The sequence below is a fragment of the Narcine bancroftii genome, chromosome 1 (assembly GCF_036971445.1).
Source record: "Narcine bancroftii isolate sNarBan1 chromosome 1, sNarBan1.hap1, whole genome shotgun sequence".
Lineage (NCBI taxonomy): Eukaryota > Metazoa > Chordata > Chondrichthyes > Torpediniformes > Narcinidae > Narcine > Narcine bancroftii.
In genome coordinates this window covers 204,727,576-204,748,705 of record NC_091469.1, presented here as the reverse complement: position 1 = coordinate 204,748,705, position 21,130 = coordinate 204,727,576, and the positions used below count along the sequence as shown (strand labels likewise).

The following is a 21,130-nucleotide window of genomic DNA, read 5'->3' as shown; positions in this document are numbered from 1 at the left end:
CCATACAGAATATTTTGGAAGTGGGGGAAGAGTGTGCTTAAGGAGGAGATTTTTTGAACAGCTGAATAAAATTTAATTGGGTCTGATTGTGAGTATGATAAAGTGAAGATTATTCCATGCTTTAATTGTACAGGGGAAGAATGAATTGCTGTACATATCTGTCTTGGAAGATGACACTACAAATTGGGTTGTGTGCCCTTGTCTGCTCCTGGCAGATTTGGGTTCAGTGTAGGATTGGTAGTCTATATTGAGCTAGCAGTTTAGCAATTTGTGAAAAACAGGTCACGTCTGTTTTGGAGAGAGCTCCATTTTAATGAATTCAAGAGGTTTATAACACTTGCTTCTCTTCCATATGTATTTGTGATAAATCGGGCTGCCTGTCTCTGGACTCGTTCGATGATAGTAGTGCTTTTTTTGTGTATGGGTCCCATGCAGCTACTGCATATTCCAAATGAGGTCTGACGAGGGTGAGGAACAACTTCTCCTTGACAGAAGTTGATCAATGATGGAAGTTGAGTCTAAGAAAATTTAGGACTCCTGTTGCCTTCACTGTTGTACGATATGTCTGACCATTCCACACAAGTCATTCTGGATTTTGGTTTCATCAAGGGTGACACCCAAGATTTTGTAGGATGCTTTGCCTGGTTTTCTCTTCCTGGTGACATGCATGGATTAGCATTTGGAAGGATTGAACTGCATGCCCCATTGTTGTAATCATTCTACCATGCTATCAAGATCTTTTTGAAGAGTATCCTCATCTTCATCTGACTTAATTGGACTGTAAACCAAACAGTCACCTGCGAATAGTCTAGTGGTGCTTGTGACTTTTCCGTGAATGTCGTTAATGTAGAGTAAAAACAAATGTGGGCCTAACTCTGTGCCCTGGGGTGTGCCACTTAATACTGGACGCCATGCAGAACTTTTTCCATTCGTACATACAGCTCTGGAGGCATTTCGTCAGGAAACTGGAAATCCATCTTTTAGTGTTGGAATGAATACCGTAGTAGTCAAGCTTCTTATGTAATCTTTGGTGGGGAATGACTATTGAATGCTTTGGAGAAATCGTGCACTGCTAAATTAGTGGTGACATTGATGTAGAAGTTTTTTGCCAGGACTCTCTTTGCAAGTTTGTTGTTAGGATAAACTGGGGCTCGCATGATCTATGCTTCCTAAATGCATGCTGATTATTAGCAAGAATATTGTGACTGTAAGATGCCTTATCGGTTTGCTGTTTATTAGGTGCTCCAGGAATTTGCAGCAGGTGTTTGTTAATAAAATAGGAGAATAATTTGCCGGTTTGATGGTTGAGCTCTTCTTGAAGAGGGAAGTGATGTTTGTCTTTCTTGAATCCAGGGGAAGCTCTCCTGAGTCAAGTGACTGCTGGAAAATAAACTGCAAAACAGGAGCTAGTTCTTCAGCTGCAATCTTGAGGACTTGATGCTGAATCTGGTCTGGCTCAATAGCTTTTGCTATATTGATATTAAACAATAACTTTTTGACACCTTCAACCTCAAATGTGATAGGAGGCATGTCTATTTACAGGCTGGGTGGTCAATCAGGAAAAGATGAAGGATCCATATCTTCCTGGGAAAAGACATTTTGGAATTGGTTTGCAAGAGCTTCTGCCTTCTCCTGGTCCTCAGTGATCAGAAAGTTATTCACCTTAAGTGTCTGGACTCCAGTGCTGTCTGTCTGTCTGGATTTCATACATCTTCAAAAATCCTTTGGATGCTCTCCTTCAAGGATTGCAGAAACATGTTGTCTATGGGCACTACTAATGGTACTGTCAACTTGCTTTTGCACTCTGGTGAATTTGTCCCGGTCCAATCTTGCACCACTTTTCTAGGCATAGATGAAAAATTTCTCTAAAACAGAGATGTTTTAGTTTCGAAGAAAATGAAGGAGGATGCATGCGGCCTTTAATAGGTTTATGAGGGACATGATTTGTGACAATGTCATTTAATGAGTCTCTTAGCCATACCCAGTTGTCTTCAACAGACTTTTTATCTGGTTGCAAATTGAAGAAATCTTTCCCATATAAAACCTTGAATTCCTCGCCATTCACCCTTCTCCAAAGGGGGATTTTACAAGGTGGTTTAGAAGGGATTACAAACAGAGTTATCTGTTCAAAGACAGATCATGCAGACAGATCAGCTATGATCAACAATCATTCATCACTATCTCCCTAACACACCAAAAGCATTTGCATTACTTGAAATATCTTGGCCACCACCCTAACACATCTATTCCTTTAGTTGTCCCCACTTTTCACACCACCACCATTTCTGCAACTTTGAATATGCATTTCAGTCTTTCAGTTCTGATGAAAGGTCATTGATCTGAAGCAATAACTGTTTTATCCTTCAAATTCTGGCTGACCTGCTGAGTATCTCCTGCATTTTCTGTATTTATTTTAGATTTAATTATCAGCAGTTTTATCTCTACCCAAATTAATGAATTTTGTGAAAAATCATAAATGCCACCAAGTATGGTGTGACCTATACTTCACAATATCTACATCCCTTCATATCAAGATCAGCCATTTCTCAAATCATTCCATTCAATTAGTTACTTCTTCATAAAAACATACTGCATTGCTTATCCTCTATTAGCCTTCTATTCCCTCAAATGTTTACTGACATAATATTTAGAATGGCAACATCTAAGGTTTGGCACTTTCGAATAAAAGAATGCTACTTTAATGAAATCTATTACTAAACAAAATAATATCCATACATGAAAATACCTTTACAAGTATCTTCAAGCATGTCCATATTGTTTAGTATCATTATAAAGTTGATTGGCTACAATTGGGAATAATAAACTCTTAGAACACAATAACCATTTAAAGTGGTCAGAAGAAGATAATAAAGATAATATAATCTCAGAAATCTACATTCTGAGGAACATTGAAATAAACTTGGGTCGATCATTTGAGAAAAGAATACATTTAGAAAAGCCCAACAATAATGTTCAAAATATGAAAGTTATTAAAAGTGAAATAAACACATCAGTAAAGCTTAAAGGTTTCAAATGAAACCAATTAATTTTAATAAGTTGGAAACTTATTATAGTGATTAGTGCATTGCTATTACAGTACCAGCGACCAGGGTTCAATTCTGGCGCTGTCTGTACGTTCGATCTCCCTGTGACTGCATGGGTTTCCTCTGGGTGTTCCAGTTTCTTCCCACACTCCAAAAATCATGCAAGGTTTATGGGTTAATCAGTGTATTTGGTGGCACAGGCTCATGAGCTGGAAGGGCCTGTTACCATGCTGTGTCTTTAAATTAAAAACTAAGATGAATTCAGGTAAAACCATTTCACATGAACATGCACTGAGGACAACTGAAATGATAAATGTGAAAAAGAGCATTGAAGAAAGTGATGAGAAAGCAGAACATTGATAAATAAAACTAATTTGATTGGCTTAATGGTTTTTATAATGGCCCTAAAACATATTTGAATCTTTTTGGAGCAAATGGCCCAAAACCAATTTAAGAAAATAATCATTTAGTAATTTTCTTTGAATCAAAATGTTAGGCACACTAATGCAAGTTGAAAAACTAACCCTTGTGTTCAATGGAAGCATCAATGAACAGCTGTAAGAATTCAACGTGCCAAGAGAGCAGCTTGAAAGTCAGGATTAAAACCAAGTTGGTTGACAAAGATTCTCTACGTCAGAATTCACAAAGTTCTTGTGAAAAATTGCAGATCATTTTGAAGTTCAGTATTTGGAATGAAAGAAAAATGTGCATTCTAGATTGTAAAATTATATTGAAATGCTCAGGAATCAAACACATTCACCAATAAGTTAAGCAATTTGGACATTAGCTTACTTTTCCGCAGGTTCCTTTTCATCTTTTTATTTGGATCTTTGTCATCTCCCATATTATCTTCATATGGTCTCTTCAAAGGTGCCGAGAGAGGTCCTGAAAAGTAACATTCCAAAATCTCTTTCCGAAAAACATTTTTAGATAAAAGACCCAAATTTTTTAAAAATTGTTTATGGCTATGATTGACCGCTAAGCTGAGATACAAATCTTGCTGGTTATTTAAATGAATATTACTTGCAACTAAAATTTTAAGATTCATAAACTGCTATTTGAAATTAAGGATCATTTTTGCAAAAGCTGATTTGATTTCAAATAATTTTGCACTCATTTAAAGCACATTTTCATCAATACTCCAAGGATAAGTAATCCACTGGAATCAACTTATAATTGATATTTACTGATTTTTGATCAAGTACACTGGCACCTTCCTCAGCAATTGCCAATGATGTGTCCTCATGGAATGTGCACTAAAGGGAATCATAATTGCATTAAATAGGGAGATGTAATACTGCCGGACCTGAAACCTGGTGCACATCTCTGTTCTATCTGCTCTCACTGACAGCAACCTAGGTGCAAAAACCTGAGACAAACCCATACTCTATGCTGGTAATCCTGCAGTATGAGTCACCCACCCCAGCTTAGTGCAGAGGGGGTAGCATTGGGCAGGTGCACCGCATGGAGATGAGGGTCTCTTGGTAACACCTTGGCTGGAACAGTGAATGTGGGCTGTTGCTGAGGAATAGGAGTTCTGGAATACTGCCAGATCCTAATGTTTTTTTTCCATCGCCTTTTGTTGGATGCAATGCAAGCTGCAGTCACTCCCTCTTATTCTTTTAGCAACACAAATCTCTCTAGCTTGAAAAATTTCTCCATGGTAACGTTCCAATGTGATTGCTTCTATTTTTTTTAAATAAAAATGTTTCTTAGGTACAATATTGTATCTGAACAAATACAAAATGAGAAAGAAAAATCAAATCTTTGCAACTCTTTTTAAGATAACCTGGAGAGCATTAAAAGGTAACAGTCATCATCTTGAAGCAATTACATCGTTAATTAGGCCTTAAGTTCTGCCCAATACTGAGTGAAAATGACACTTTATCAGCTAACACAAATCTCCAAAGAATGAATTTACTCAGTACTCGGCATTACAATGAACAAATATTACCAGATTACTTCTTTACTGATAGTAAACTATTTGTTTTTATGAATAAGCTCAAAATTATGGTTGACATGATATTGGAATTCCGCTCAGCCATGTTATTTATCTCAAAACCCAAATGCTTAGAGAACAAGTTAGAAACTTGGGTTTACAATTAAAGCTTTAAGCACTGAGCAACAAGCTGGAATTCCCAATCTGCTAAGCATTCTTCATGATCTTTGGTTCCAGTCAGTATCTTATGAAGCTGGAATATTCATCAACAGGCAAGCATACCAAAGCTGTGGATTGAAGCTAAGAAGGAAATAATTAATGTTTAGCTGTTATTTAATATTTCAGTTGAGATCAAGGATGCAATTGATACTCCAACAGTATGGAAATTACTGACATTTGGATACATCTGTCATTTTACTGGTACACAGTATTTCATGCTAACATTTTATACAGATTTCAGTTGCAATAATGACCAGCCAATAGAGATCATTGGGTAATATCTTTGCCAATCAAGTCTAGAACCACTCTATAATGCAAACAATTTACATTTTTTTTTGGAGAAATTACCTTCCCCTATTGAGTGGCTGCTGCAGTTACCGCTTCTTCTTAATGAACGTCGTCTTTTTAAAAGAGCAAATATATTTTGGGACATTGTGCTATAAAGTTATGTGACTATACCACTCGCTGGCTGCCAGTCTTATCAATCAAAAACTATTTTAAATAATTACTTTTTCCCATTTTCACTTTTCGAAACAGTACTTGGAACCAGCAGCATGCTTGTAGGGAACAATTCCATGAACACATCCAAAGAAACAAAAACATAAAGACTCGTGTAGTATCTGCAATTTCTCCTGCAAAGGAGCTCTCCTGTTTAATTATTATGAATTAAATGCACAGTAACCAATGGACACAATCAGCTGCACCAAACAAAGTACAACAAAGATGCATATATCAGGATGCTCTTCATTAATTACAGTGACCAGCAAACTCCAAGACTGGGCTTCAATACCCCACTATGTCATTGGATTCTGGATTTCCTCAACTCAAGACCACAATCAGTGAGGATTGGTAAGAATCAGTACTGGAGTACCACAAGGTTGCATTCTTAGTCCCCTGCACTACTCACTTTATACCCATTACTGAGTGGCTCAGTACGATAATACCACCATTGACAAATTTTCTGATGATACCACGGTAGTGGGTTGTATAAAAAGTGGTGATGAATCAGCATACAGAGGAGATTGACAACTTGCCTGTGTGGTGTATTAACAACAAACTTGCACTCAATGCAACCAAAACCAGAGAGCTGATTTATGGACTTCACGAGGTGAAAACTAGAGACGTATGATCCAGTGATCATTGGGAGATCAGAGGTGGAGAGGATGAGCAAATTTAAATTCCTGGGAGTCAATATTTCAGAGGACCTTTCCTAGAACCAACACATGAATGTCATTGTAAAGAAAGCCCGTAAGCATCTCCAATTTATCAGAGTTTGGAGGTTTGGTATGACATTGAAAACCTTGGTAAACTTCTACAGATGTGTGGTAGAAAGTGTGCTGACTGGCTACATCATGATCTGAAATAGGGGCATCAATATCTCTGAGTAGAAAGCTCTGCAAAAGGTAGTGACCAGAGCCCAGTACATCACAGGCAAAACTCTCCCCACCATCGAGAAAATTTACACAGAATGCTGCTGTCAGAGAGCAATCATCAAGGGTCCACGACACCCAGGACATACTGTTCTTGCTGCTGCCATCAAGAAAGAAGTATAGGTGCCACAAGACCCATATCACCAGGTTCAAGAACAGTTGCTACCATAAACAACAAACTTAATTGGAGACTTATTTAAGGACTCTTATTTTGCACATTATTTATTATTGAATATTTATTTTCTGTATTACAGCTTGTTTGTACTTCCTTCTTGTTTACATTTCTCATTTTTGCATATGTATCTTTTCTTGAGTACAGTTTTTTTTATGGACTACCAATAAGTAGAAATTCTGCCTGGCCAGCAGGGAAAAAAATTCTCAGGGTTGTACGTGAATTGTGTATGTACTCTGACAATAAATCTAAACTTTGAACCATTTTGTAAATTATTTCTTGTCCCTCACAATCCTAAACTTTCATTCACTCCTTTGTATTTTACAGAACACAGAAAATACCATAAACCAATCCTTAATAATCTTTTCTTTAAATTAGCTTGACAAATAAAATTCCTTAATCTATTCTTTTTCCTTTTTAAAATATTTTTATTGTTTAACATATAAATCCTACATACAAAGTCTTCTAATTACACAAATAACAGGTCATAATATAAATGTAAACCAAAAACCTATCCATATTGTTTAACTATATTTCTTATACAATAATTCTGGATAGAAAATAAGTAAAACTACATTAGACAATCCCTTGATCTAAACAAAGGGTAAATTCTGTCTAATTTAATGTTAAGATCTATGACATTCATATTTAAACCCATATTTAACAAGTTAATCTAAAAAAAGGAATAAAAGAAAAAACTAAAACTAAATCTAATCTATCCCCTTCCTCTAATCAAGGTTTCCTTAATCTATTTAAGTTTTAATGATGCATTTGATTAACACAACTGAAAATGGATTTAATCACAAAAAAATCATAGCATCAAGTTTATTGGTTTTAGGTAACCAACATTTTGTATTAAAATATGCTCATTTATTTTCAAGCTAGATTAACATTAATATCAAGATGTTTAATAAATGCGCGAAATAATTCTGTTCTTTGGAGCAAGTTGTTTGGTACAAGCAACCAGGCAATTGGAGGGGGTGTGATCTGGTGACCTTGAGTTCAAGCGGAGCTTCACCATAAAAGTGAGGAACCATGTAGTGGAGCAGTCCACATAACCATTTACAGCACAGAAACAGAACAGTTCGGCCCTTCTAGTCCATGCCAAACAATTTCTCCCACTTAGTCCCACTGGCCCACATGCGGCCCATAACCCTTCATACCTCTCTCGTCTGTATACCTATCCAACTTTTCCTTAAATATTAACATTGATCTCGCTTCTACCTCTTCTGCCGGATGCTCACTCCACACCCCCACCACCCTCTGCGTGAAGAATTTCTTCCTTTCAACTTTTCCCCTTTTACTCTCAATCCATGCCCTCTTGTTTGAATCTCCCCGCTCTCAGTGGAAAAAGCCTACCCACACTGATTCTATCTGTCCCCCTTATAATTTTGAATACCTCTATCAAATCACCCCTCTAGGGAATAAAGTCCCAGCCTACTCAACCTTTCCCTTTAACGCAAACCCTGAAACCTCGGCAACATTCTCGTAAACCTCCTGTGCACTCTCACTCTATTCTGTTTATATCCTTCCTGTAATTCAGTGACTAAACCTGCATACACAGTATTCCAAATTTGTCTTCATCAATGCCTTTACAATTTCAACATAACATCCCAACTCCTATGTTCTATACTCTGATTTATGAAAGCCAACATACCAAATGCCTTGTTCGCTACCCTATCTACATGTGATTCAACTTTCAGGGAATTATGTACCATGACTCTTAAATCCCTTTGTTCCATTGCACACCTCATTTGTCGACCATTTATTGTGTATGACCTGTTTTGATTAGTCCTACCACAATGTAGCACCTCACATTTATCAGTATTAAATTCCATCTGCCATCTTCCAGCCCATTGTTCTGTTTTATATCACCCTGAAAGCTTTGATAATCTTCCTCACTGACCACAACACTACTAACCTTTGTATCATCTGCAAAGTTACTAATCCAATTTTCCACCCTATCATCTAGATCGTTAATATATACGACAAGCAGCAATGGATCCAGTACTAATCCCTGAGCATTCCACTCATCACTGGGCTCCAATTCAACAAAAAATTATCCACCATTACTCTCTGGCATCTCCCATCCAACCATTGCTGAATCCATTTCATTGCTTCATCATTAATACCTAATGCTTCCACCTTCCTTACTAACCTCTTATGGGGAACCATGTCAAAAGCCTTACTAAAGCCCAAATAGACAACATCCACAGCCTTCTCCATATCAACCTTTTCAGTAACCACCTCGAAAAGCTCTACAAGATTTGTTAGACATGATCTGCCCTGTAAAAAAAACCATGCTGACTTCTCCGAATCAATCCCTGTCCTTCCAAATAGTTGTATATACCATCTCTAAGAACACTTTCCATTAATTTACTGACCTCCGACATCAGACTTACAGTCCTATAATTACCTGGTTTACTTTTGAATCCGTTTTTGAACAGCGGAACAACATGAGCCACCCTCCAGTCCTCTGGTGCCTCCCCTGTGGCCAGTGACATTTTAAATATTTCCGTCAATGCTCCCACTATTTGTACACTAACCTCCCTCAGAGGCCTAGGGAATATTTTGTCAGGACCCGGAGATTTATTCACCTTGATCTTTTTTAATATATCCAAACACTACCTCCTCATTAATCCTTATATTATCCATGACCTCCCTACCATATTTCATTTCATCTGGCTCAATATTCTTTTCAGAATAATGAAGAAAAAAAATCATTTAAAATTTCTCCCATCTCCTCTGACTTCTAACGGAGCCTCTCCCACCCCCCCCACCCCCCACCACCGATCTTCAAGGGTCCAATTTTATCCCTCACTATTCTTTTATTTGTAATGTACCTGTAGAAACCCTTTGGATTTATTTTTACCTTGCCTGCCGAAGCAGCCTTATGTCTCCTTTTAGCCTTTCTCATTTCTTTCTTTTTTTAAAAAAAAACTCCTTATATTCCTCAAGCAATTCACCTATTCACTGCTGTTTACACCTATTGTATACATCCCTCTTCCTCTGAACCAAGTTCCCAAGAAGGCTCCCTATAGTTTCTAGCCTCACGGGGACATACCAACTCTGTGCTTTCAGAATTTCTCCTTTAAATATCATCCATTTATCTGCTACATTCTTCCCTGAAAATATCTTATCCCAATCCGCACCCTCCAAATCTTTTCAAACTCTGCAATATTTTGAAGCAATCACAAGTAGGATAGACAGGGGAGAGGCATTGGATATTGTGTATTGGGACTTTCAAGAGACCTTCAACAAGACGGAACACATAAGGCTGCTAAACAAGATACGAACCCACGGAATTACAGGAAGGATACTAGCATGGGTAGAAAACTGGCTAATCGGCAGGAAACATAGCAGGAATAAAGGAATCCTATTCTGGTCAGCTACTGGTTACCAGAAGCATTCCATAGGGGCTAGTGCTGGGGTTGCTTCTTTTTACATTGTATATAAACGATTTGGATTAGGGAATAGATGGTTTTGTGACTAAATTTGCACGTGTATTGGGAAGGGTTGTGGCTGTCATGTGTACCTAGTCGGAGGACACACCAGCTGCCAATCAAAGTTTGGTTCCGCCCCACCCATTAGTGCACACCTTGCTGGTCTTTGCCCTCAGACAGTTCCAAGAAAAGTGCAGAGAACAAAACAAAGGACTCTACATCACCTTTGTTGACCTCACCAAAGCCTTCGACACCGTGAGCAGGAAAGGGCTTTGGCAAATACTAGAGCACATCGGATGCCCCCCAAAGTTCCTCAACATGATTATCCAACTGCACGAAAACCAACAAGGTCGGGTCAGATACAGAAATGAGCTCTCTGAACCCTTCTCCATTAACAATGGCGTGAAGCAAGGCTGTGTTCTCACACCAACCCTCTTTTCAATCTTCTTCAGCAATATGCTGATACAAGCCATGAAAGACCTCAACAATGAAGACACTGTTTACATCCGGTACCGCACGGATGGCAGTCTCTTCAATCTGAGGCGCCTGCAAGCTCACACCAAGACACAAGAGAAACTTGTCCGTGAACTACTCTTTGCAGACGATGCCGCTTTAGTTGCCCATTCAGAGCCAGCTCTTCAGCGCTTGACGTCCTGTTTTGCGGAAACTGCCAAAATGTTTGGCCTGGAAGTCAGCCTGAAGAAAACGGAGGTCCTCCATCAGCCAGCTCCCCACCATGACTACCAGCCCCCCCACATCTCCATCGGGCACACAAAACTCAAAACGGTCAACCAGTTTACCTATTTCAGCTGCACCATTTCATCAGATGCAAGGATCGACAATGAGATAGACAACAGACTCGCCAAGGCAAATAGCGCCTTTGGAAGACTACACAAAAGAGTCTGGAAAAACAACCAACTGAAAAACCTCACAAAGATAAGCGTATACAGAGCCGTTGTCATACCCACACTCCTGTTCGGCTCCGAATCATGGGTCCTCTACCGGCATCATCTACGGCTCCTAGAACGCTTCCACCAGCGTTGTCTCCGTTCCATCCTCAATATTCATTGGAGTGCTTTCATCCCTAACGTCGAAGTACTCGAGATGGCAGAGGTCGACAGCATCGAGTCCACGCTGCTGAAGATCCTGCTGCGCTGGGTGGGTCACGTCTCCAGAATGGAGGATCATCGCCTTCCCAAGATCGTGTTATATGGCGAGCTCTCCACTGGCCACCATGACAGAGGTGCACCAAAGAAAAGGTACAAGGACTGCCTAAAGAAATCTCTTGGTGCCTGCCACATTGACCACCGCCAGTGGGCTGATATCGCCTCAAACCGTGCATCTTGGCGCCTCACAGTTTGGCGGGCAGCAACCTCCTTTGAAGAAGACCGCAGAGCCCACCTCACTGACAAAAGGCAAAGGAGGAAAAACCCAACACCCAACCCCAACCAACCAATTTTCCCCTGCAACTGTGTCTGCCTGTCCCGCATCGGACTTGTCAGCCACAAACGAGCCTGCAGCTGACGTGGACATTTACCCCCTCCATAAATCTTCGTCCGCGAAGCCAAGCCAAAGAAGAAGAAGCTGTTGGTTACATGTAAATTACCTGGACTCCACTCTCCAGCCTGTCTGTACTTGGCCTTGGGCCATTGGCTGTTGTAATTAGATTAACCCTCCTGCCAATGAGCCATTGGCCCCCAGTAAATGATGTGGGCTAGTCCCTCCAGCACTATAAAGGTGCCATGTGCTCTTTTGTCAGCTTGGGATCACCCTGCTTCACTCCAGGCCTAGAAATGTGGAAGGGTGCTGAAGAGACTGTTGGTAAGATGTGCACTGTTAAAAGGGTTGGGATCGTTTAATTAGTGTCCCTTGTAGCATAGAGCCGTGCCTGCACTGAGTCGAGGGGTGGTGGGACATCATAGTGATTTTTCCCTGATCATTGTGTGTGTTGTGTGTGTGCTCTGCATCAGTTGCCTTCTGTAAATAAAATCCTTCCCTACATCAAAACTGTGTTCAGAGTCCACCAAACCTGTTTCCTCACTCACCAACAATTAGCGCTGCGAGCAGGGTCTCAGGGGTTTTGGCTGGACACAGATGTGGGGAAATGTTTTAGAACAAGGGGAAAAAGCCCTCAAGACAGAATCCCCGGATGGGCCGACGATAGGGCCTTGGGAGTCTGGCCAGTAAGCTGGCCCGCTTCAGCACGCGCGTGGATTGATCCAAAAAGCTGGACCCTCGCAGAGAAGGCATGGGCCACCATGTGCTTTCCCTCCTTACAAAGTCAGGATTTCCCAAAGCGAAGGGCAGTCAGAGGGGAGCCTACTGGTTGCTGGTGTCACTATTGAGACGCCAGCTAGGGATCACACAGCAGCTGATACAGAAGTTGCAGACCCAGGACAGGGAGACCGAAGCCCTGGATCAAACATGTGGCGGACTGCAGGAGGCACTTGGCTCTGCCCAAAGCAGAGTAGACGACTTAGAGACCAGAGGCATGGAGGTCGCCTGCCGACTGATGCAGCTGCAGCAGGCTCAGGCAGCTCGCCGGTCAGGCTGGTGACCTGACCCGATCAAAGTTAGAGCCTTGCTCTGGCAAGGCGAGCAGCCGGACACTTGGCATGGGGATAGGGACATATCTCCTGTGAAGAGGACGGGACTCACGGGGAACCAGGGGCCTGACACAACTCCCCACCTCCCCCCCCACCTCTGAGCCCTCACAAGCACGACCCGTCACCACGCGGTCCCAGGTCCTCCGTGGAGCAGAGGGGACTGATAAGGAGGGGATGGCAGGGACACATAGTAGGGGAGCCACCGAGAGCACTGAGATGCGGGACTACTCCCCCAAGGAGCTCACCCAGTTGGCGGACCACCATCGCCAGCGACCAGGTGAGCACCTTGCTGCCTGGCTCCTCAAACTTTGGGACAAGGGGGTCCGAGCATAGCCCTTTCCCATCAGGAGGACAGAGCTTTGGGGATTATTTCTGAGTCCCCAACCATTAACAATGCACTGTGCACACCACAGGAGGGAATCCGCAGCATATCATCCCTGTGGGAGCGCGTAGTGGCAGGCATACGGACCCGGTACCCCACTCTGCTGGAATGGAACCTTCAGGGGAGACCCCAGTGGACCACGGTGGAGGAAGGCACCTGGGTCATCAGGAGTGGGCACTTATTAATGGGATCTATGAGGGGGCCACTGACCAAGGGTTCATTGAAGACTCGAGGGTGACCGGTGCACTCGACCTCAGGGTGATCATTCTGCCATTCATGGGGACCGCCATGGGGAGAATGGTGCAAGATGCTATCACCTTTATGGAAAGGCTGGAATACATGCCTCGGGAGGCGTCTGGGCTAATCCACAGCACTGAGGCCAGACCCCAGAACCCCAGTCCCCCACTACCCCGCAGGCAGCTCTACTTCGACCTGCTTAAGGCAGGAGTAGACCCCACTATTCAAAGGCAAGGACTCGGAACACAGTTTTGATGTAGGGAAGGATTTTATTTACAGAAGGCAACTGATGCAGAGCACACACACAACACACACAATGAACTGGTACATACAATGATCAGGGAAAAATCACTATGATGTCCCACCACCCCTCGACTCAGTGCAGGCACGGCTCTATGTTACAAGGGACACTAATTAAACGATCCCAACCCTTTTAACAGTGCACATCTTACCAACAGTCTCTTCAGCACCCTTCCACATTTCTAGGCCTGGAGTGAAGCAGGGTGATCCCAAGCTGACAAAAGAGCACATGGCACCTTTATAGTGCTGGAGGGACTAGCCCACATCATTTACTGGGGGCCAATGGCTCATTGGCAGGAGGGTTAATCTAATTACGACAGCCAATAGCCCAAGGCCAAGTACAGGCAGGCTGGAGAGTGGAGTCCAGGTAATTTACATGTAACCAACAGCAAGGTGTGCACTAATGGGTGGGGCGGAACCAAACCTTGATTGGCAGCTGGTGTGTCCTCTGACTAGGTAGGGGGCAATGCTGTCACAGCCCTTCCCAATACAACATGATACTAAAATAGGTGGTAGGGCGGGTGGTGCTAAGAATACCGAAAGGCTGCAGAGAGACTTGGATAGATTGGGAGAATGGGAAAAGGTGTGGCAGATGAAACACAATTTTGGAAAGTGTACGGTCATGCACTTTTGTACAAGAAATAGATGGGCAGACTATTATTTAGATGGGGAGAAAATTCTAAATTCCGAGGTGCAAAGTAACTTGGGAGACCTTGTGCAAGATACCCTAAAGGTTAACATCCAGGTTTTTGAATGCAATGTTGGCATTCATTTCTAGAGGAATAGCATATAAGAACAGTGATATAAATGTTGAGATTTTCTGAAGCACTGGTGAGACCTCAGTTGGAGTACTGTGTACAGTTTTAGGTGCCTTATTTGAGAAAACGCGTGCTGACATTGGAGAGGATTCAGAGAAGATTTACTAGAATGATACCAGGAATGAATGAGCTTATGAGGAATGATATTCAGCTTTTGGATGGTACTTGTTGGAGTACAGAAGGAAGAGGGGAACCTCATAGAGGCACTTTGAATGCTGAAAGGCCTAGAAGAGAGAGTAGGAATGGCAATGATGTTTCCCAATGATAGGGTATTCTAGGACTAGAGGGCATAACTTTAGAATAAAAGAGCACCAATTTAAAACAGAGAATTTTTTTTGTTGGAGGATTGTGTGTCTATGGAACTTGTTGCCACAGGCAACTGTGGAAGCGATGGCGTTGGGTGTATTTATCGTATTTGATAAGTTAGGGCATCAAGGATTACGAAGAGAAAGCCAGGGAGTGGGGCTAAGAGGGAGGATGGATCAGCTGATGATTAGAATTGTGGAGCAAATTTAATGGGCCTACTTCTGCTCCTATATCTTGTGATCTTGCAAATCCACCTAAAAAATTTCCAATTCACCTAGGTTCATAAAGATTTTGTGAATTTGAATTTAAAAGATCATGGGACCTTAATTTGCACTGATTATAACCATATAACAATTTACAGTACGGAAACAGGTGATATCAGCCCTTCTAGTCCACACCGATTTATGTGAAACTCCACTAGTTCCACCGACCCACTCCCTTGCCCATAACCCTCAAACCCCCTCGCATCCATGTACTCATCAAACCTCCTCTTAAATGACAGAATTAACCCTGCCGCAACTACCTCTTCCGGAAGATCATTCCACTCAGCCTCTGGGTGAAGAAGCATCCTCTTATAGTGCTCCTAAAGTTTTGCCCCCTAACCCTTAACTTATGACCCCTTGTACCAATCTTCCCTACCCTCAGGGGAAAAAAGCCTATCTATTCCCTTCATAATTTTAAATATCTTTATCAAATCCCCTCTCAACCTTCTGCACTCCAATGAATAAAGTCCCAGTCTACTCAATCTTTCTCCGTATTCAAGATACTGCAATCCAGACAATATTTTTGTAAACCTTCTTAGCACCCTCTCAACCTTATTTATATCCTTCCTATAATTTGGAGACCAGAACTGCACACAATACTCCAAACTTGGCCTCACCAATGCCTGAAACAGTCTCCAACATCACCCCCCTCCCCAGCTCCTATATTCTATGCTATGATTTATAAAGGCCAGCCTTCTTCACCACCCTATCTTCATGTGAATTCACCTTCAAGGAACGCTGAACCATTATTCCAAGATCCCTCTGTTCCTCTGCATTCCTCAATGCCCTCCCCTTCACTGCATACCTCCTATTTTGGTTATTCTTCCCAAAATAAAGCATCTCACACTTATCTCCATTAAACTCCATCTGCCACCTTTCAGCCCATCTTTCCAAAGTCCAAATCCTTCTGTAGTCCACAAGAACCCTCCTCATTACCCACAACTCCCCCTATTTTTGTATCGTCCACATATTTACTCATCCAATTTACAACCCATCACCCAAATCAATAATATAAATGACAAACAACAAAGGACCCAACACCAATCCCTGAGGCATTCCACTCATCACTGGCCTCCATCCTGACAGACCAGTTGTCTACCATGACACTCTGGTGCCCATCTTCCAGCCATCATTGAACCCATCTGACTATCTCTATATTAATCCCTAGAGATTGAACCTTCAACTAACTTTTCATGTGGTACCTTATAAAAAGCCTTACTAAAATCCAAATAGACCACATCTACTGCTCTACCTTCATCAACCTTTCTGGTCACCTCTTCAAAAAACTCAACAAGATTCGTCAAACACGACTTTCCCCTCACAAACCCGTGTTGGGTATCCCTGATCAATCCCTGCCTTTCCAGATATTTATACATATTATCCTTAAGATTTCCTTCCATTAGTTTCCCCACCACTGATGTCAAACTTACTGGCCGATAATTGCTTGGCCTACACCTTGCCCCCCTTTTTAAACAAAAAAAACCATGTATGCAACCCGCCAATCCCGTGGCACCACACCCTCCTCAAGTGACCGTTGAAAAATCACTTTCAGAGCCTCCGCTATTTCCTCCTGGGAGGTCCTGGGAAAAATCCCATCAGGACCAGGAGACTTAACTACCTTTATTCAGGTACACAATCCTTTATCCAGAACCCTTAGGGGACAGTGTTCCAAATTTCAGATTTTTCCGGATTTTTAAGCCCACCTGAATTGTGCTGCTGTATCCATCCCCTTCTGGACACGCTGCCATCTCTCTTTCCTCCCCCTGCCCACGTCACACTGCCGTCTCTCCCTCCCACCCGCTCGAGTCACGCTGCCGTCTCTCTCCCCCCGCCCACCCAAGTCGCACTGCCATCTCTCCCCACGCCCAACCTAGTCGCGCTGGCGTCTCTCTCTCCCCCGCCCAACCTAGTTGCGCTGTCGTCTCTCTCTCCTCCACCCCGCCCACCCAAGTTGCGCTGCTGTCTTCTTCCCTCACGCCCATCCGAGTCGCGCTGCCGTCTCTCTATCCTCCCCCCACCCAACCTAGTCACGTTGCTGTCTCTCTCCCTCTGCTGTACCAGCACCAGGAAAAAAAATTGCTCATTTTTGAAGCTTTCCGGATTTTAGATGTCTGGATAAATGACTGTGTACCTGTATACCCCAGTAATTCTAAAATCCCCTCTTTACTAATCCCTATCTTTTCCATAACTAACTCTTTTGCCTCACTTATCCTACACAATTCAATATCTCTTTCCCTCATGAACACCAAAGAGAAGAATTTATTCAACATCTCCCCCATCTCATATGGTTCCTCAGATATTCCTCTCCTCTGATTTTCCACTGGACTTATTCTGTCCTTAACTTTCCTTTTGCTGTTCACATATTTGTAAAAACCTTTAGGATTTGCTTTCACCCTATTTGCTACACCCACCTCGAACCTTTTTCTTGCCTTTCTAATTTCCCTCTTAAGGTTCTTTCTGCAATCTATGTATCGTTCAAACATCTCATCAATCCTTTGCTTCTTGTATTTAACATACGTCTCCCTCTTATCCCCAACCAACTTCCTAATCTCTCTAGAAAACCACGGCTCCCTTGAATATTTGGCCTTGCCTTTTGTCCTGACAGGAACATAAAGATTCTGCCCTCTCAAAATCTCAACTTTAAACGCTCTCCAATTCTCCTCTACGTCCTTTCCAGAAAAAAAAGATCAGCCCAAACTACATCCTGCAAATCCCTTCTCATTTCTTCGAATCTGGCTTTCCCCCACTCAAAGACCTTCATCTTCGGACCAGACCTATCCCTTTCCATAATTAAGCTAAAACTAATGGTACCACGATCACTGGATCTGAAGTGCTCCCCAACGCACCCCTCTGTCAGCTGCCCTATTTCATTCCCCTACAGTAGATCTAACACTGCCCCCTCTCTAGTGGGTACCTCAACATATTGATGCAAAAAGCAATCCTGCTCACATTTTACAAACTCTAATCCATCAATCCCACTCACTGACTGCGTCTCCCAATCTATGTTAGGAAAATTAAAATCCCCAACTAGCACAACCCTGTGCTTACTGCACGTCTCAGCTATTTCCCTACACATTTGCTCTTCTAGTTCCCTCTCTCCATTTGGTGGTCTATAATACACCCCTATAATTGCATCCTCACCTCTTTTAATTTTTAATTCCACCCATACCACCTCCCTTGATGAGCCCTCCAATCTATCACACCTCAATACTGCTTGAATATCTTCTTTGACAAGTAAAGCCACCCCCCTCTCCAATTCTATCACACCTAAAGCAGCAAAATCCCAGAATATTTAACTGCCAGTCACAGCCCTCCTTCAACCATGTCTCACTAATCATCACCACATCATACTGCCAAGTGTCTATCCACACCTTCTGCTCATCCACCTTCCTTACAACACTCCTTGCATTGAAGTAAATGATTCTCAGACTTCCTGCATCTTACCTTCTGCCTATCCCGCTCTCTATCATCCACACTATTATTTATCACCATCCTCCCTTCCCTATCATAGCATCTATCCCTTTTCTCCTCAATCAACTGCTGTTCCACCCCCAAATTTTGTGAGTAAGACTTTTCCCTTCACCTATAACACCTCTCTCTGCTGTCCTCCCTTACATGGCCCCCTTTCCCCAACCATACTAGTTTAAAGCCCCCTCCCCCCAACCATACTAGATTAAAGCCTCCCTGGTAGTCCTAGCAAATTCCCCCACCAGGAGACTGGTCCCTCTGCAATTACATTACTATTACAGGAACTGCAGTGAAAAGAGTAGGAAAAAAAAAGGTGAATTTCAGATCAATATCTCAAATCTACCCACCATCTCGTTCACTCAATGATCGGGACCATTTCTGAAGTGAAGATCTCGTCGATGGAAGAGGGTCCATCTCCAGTACTTTGTAGATCTGACCGAAAGCCATAAGTCTAAGCGCATGCTATAAATACAAGATATGTTTATAAAAATTTACAATTTCATTTTTTTTTACATTACTTAAAATTTGACTTTGTGATGGTGTTGATTAACATGGAAATTTTTCAAAGATGACTCAACACAGTTATTCAGGAAGTCAGTGATATTCTGCTTCTTTTTGAAATGTAAATACTCTTGTTGGATATATACATCTGTGAATAAGTAAGGAAGGTAGCGATGTCCATTCTGAACAGCTTGACAAAGCGCTGAATTTTACAAAATCTTCCAAAACCAAGTCATGAAGCATAACTCATTTATGATTATGACAAATTCAAAGCAGTAATTAAGGTGCTTCCAACCACATGTAATTCTCAATAGTTTTCACCAAAATTGCTTCTCAGCTCTTGGTTGTGGAGGTTTACCAGCAACAAGAATTTTAATTCATTGCTTTGTTTCATTTATTTTTGTTATGAGCTCTAATAGAAAAGTTTCATGTTTCTGCTCTCCGTGTACTGGAAATACAAGAACATAATTAGAGTTAAAACTATTCTTAAGGATTAATAAAAAAAAGAAACACATTCTTCAGTGCTGAATTATCTTACAAAAACCAATAGGGTGATATTTTCAGAAAGAAGCCATTCTTCCAAGATGATTGCTGTATACACAGGCCTATTTCATTTAATTGAACCTTTTAATGGTATTGATAATTACTAGAAGTGCACCATACCTGCGCACTATGAGTAATATTATCCATTTCCTGTGAAGTCATTGAGATCAATACATCCGTTAATTCCTTTTCACAAGGGTCATGCAACCCTGGACCACCTGGGTAGTAAATAAATAATTTGCAATGCAAGCAGTAGGTTACTATGACAATATATTCACTCTCAAATTACTCAATTCAGTAAATATGACAAGTAACTATTTAGTTCATCCAGCAGAATGGAGAAATTATTTGAATGATTTTCTAAAGTTAGATTTTATGCACCTGAACAAGTGTTTTGTATAAAGTATTTTTTTAAATAGACATCCATGGTGCCTAATTACACCCAATTGACCTAAATTCCCGCATATGTTTTTGAAGTTTCAAGTTTCAGGGATTTTAAGTTTGCATTTGAAAACTAAAAATATACCTTCTCATATTTAATATTTAAAATAATCTTAAACTTTCAGGTGTAAAAACCATTGTGAAATATTAAATACCAAATTAGCAAACTACTTATTTGCCAAGTGTTAATTGAGACTCTTACCAGGTAGAAGAATCCCCGATGCCAAGCACTCCATAACACGTCTCAAGGCTTCACCAGCCCCTAATGGTCTATTACTAGTACCTATTGCTTTTTCACATATAAGCTCCAGAGGCTAAATATAAAAGGAACAATAAATCAGTAATATCCAGCAAAGGGAAAGGTGAAGCTTACTTTTTCCAAACAAAATAAGAATTTTAACTTGCACAAAATATTTTCAAACTTTTCAGTTTAGTCATTATATACGTATTGTTCGCGAAGGAGATAATCTTCCATTGGGAAAAAAGCTTCATTTAATATGTAAATTGGGTCCGTTTAATTAATTCATATTGTAATTTTACAGGTTTGTTTTCACTTTGCAGTCATTCAGTTTACACTGCACTTCTTGCATTCTTCAAATAGTTTTCATTTGAGATACAAGAGACATGAAGCATTTACAAGTACCTGCACCATTTGGTTTTACAAGATAACAGTCTATACTTAAACTTACCCATCCTTTCAATGGTCCCCATGTGGGAAATCTGTTGCATAAATCACGCAGAATGCGAATCACAATTACACATGACTTTAATCCGTTTGCCCTTGCCTAAAACATACAGAATTGGGATGTCATCTGCTTCGCACAGCTGCAAGTTACATTGCACCTTGGCATTTCTCAAGTAACTCAAATTAAATTATCGTGCAAACAAAAAGGAATATTTACAGTGAACAAATCCTCTAGAACGGCAAATTTCAAGTCCAAGCAAGAAGCATAAAGGTTTAACGATTGCTTTTGTAGCCTCATGATAACTAGTAAAAGGAAACTATCTACCTATTATA

General features: G+C 41.4%; 1 protein-coding gene across 7 annotated transcripts in view; it reads right to left on the bottom strand.

The window, feature by feature from the left end:
• strbp (spermatid perinuclear RNA binding protein) overlaps window positions 1–21,130 on the bottom strand; it is a 184,875-nt gene that overhangs the window by 60,205 nt on the left and 103,540 nt on the right. For all 7 annotated transcript variants that reach the window (XM_069888815.1, XM_069888772.1, XM_069888762.1 and 4 more), the window contains 5 exons: window positions 20,802–20,897; window positions 20,315–20,426; window positions 19,792–19,889; window positions 18,975–19,089; window positions 3,837–3,929 (listed from right to left, as the gene is read on the bottom strand). In XM_069888815.1, coding sequence (XP_069744916.1) covers window positions 3,837–3,929; window positions 18,975–19,089; window positions 19,792–19,889; window positions 20,315–20,426; window positions 20,802–20,897 — 514 coding nt within the window. The remainder of the gene's footprint in view (window positions 1–3,836; window positions 3,930–18,974; window positions 19,090–19,791; window positions 19,890–20,314; window positions 20,427–20,801; window positions 20,898–21,130) is intronic.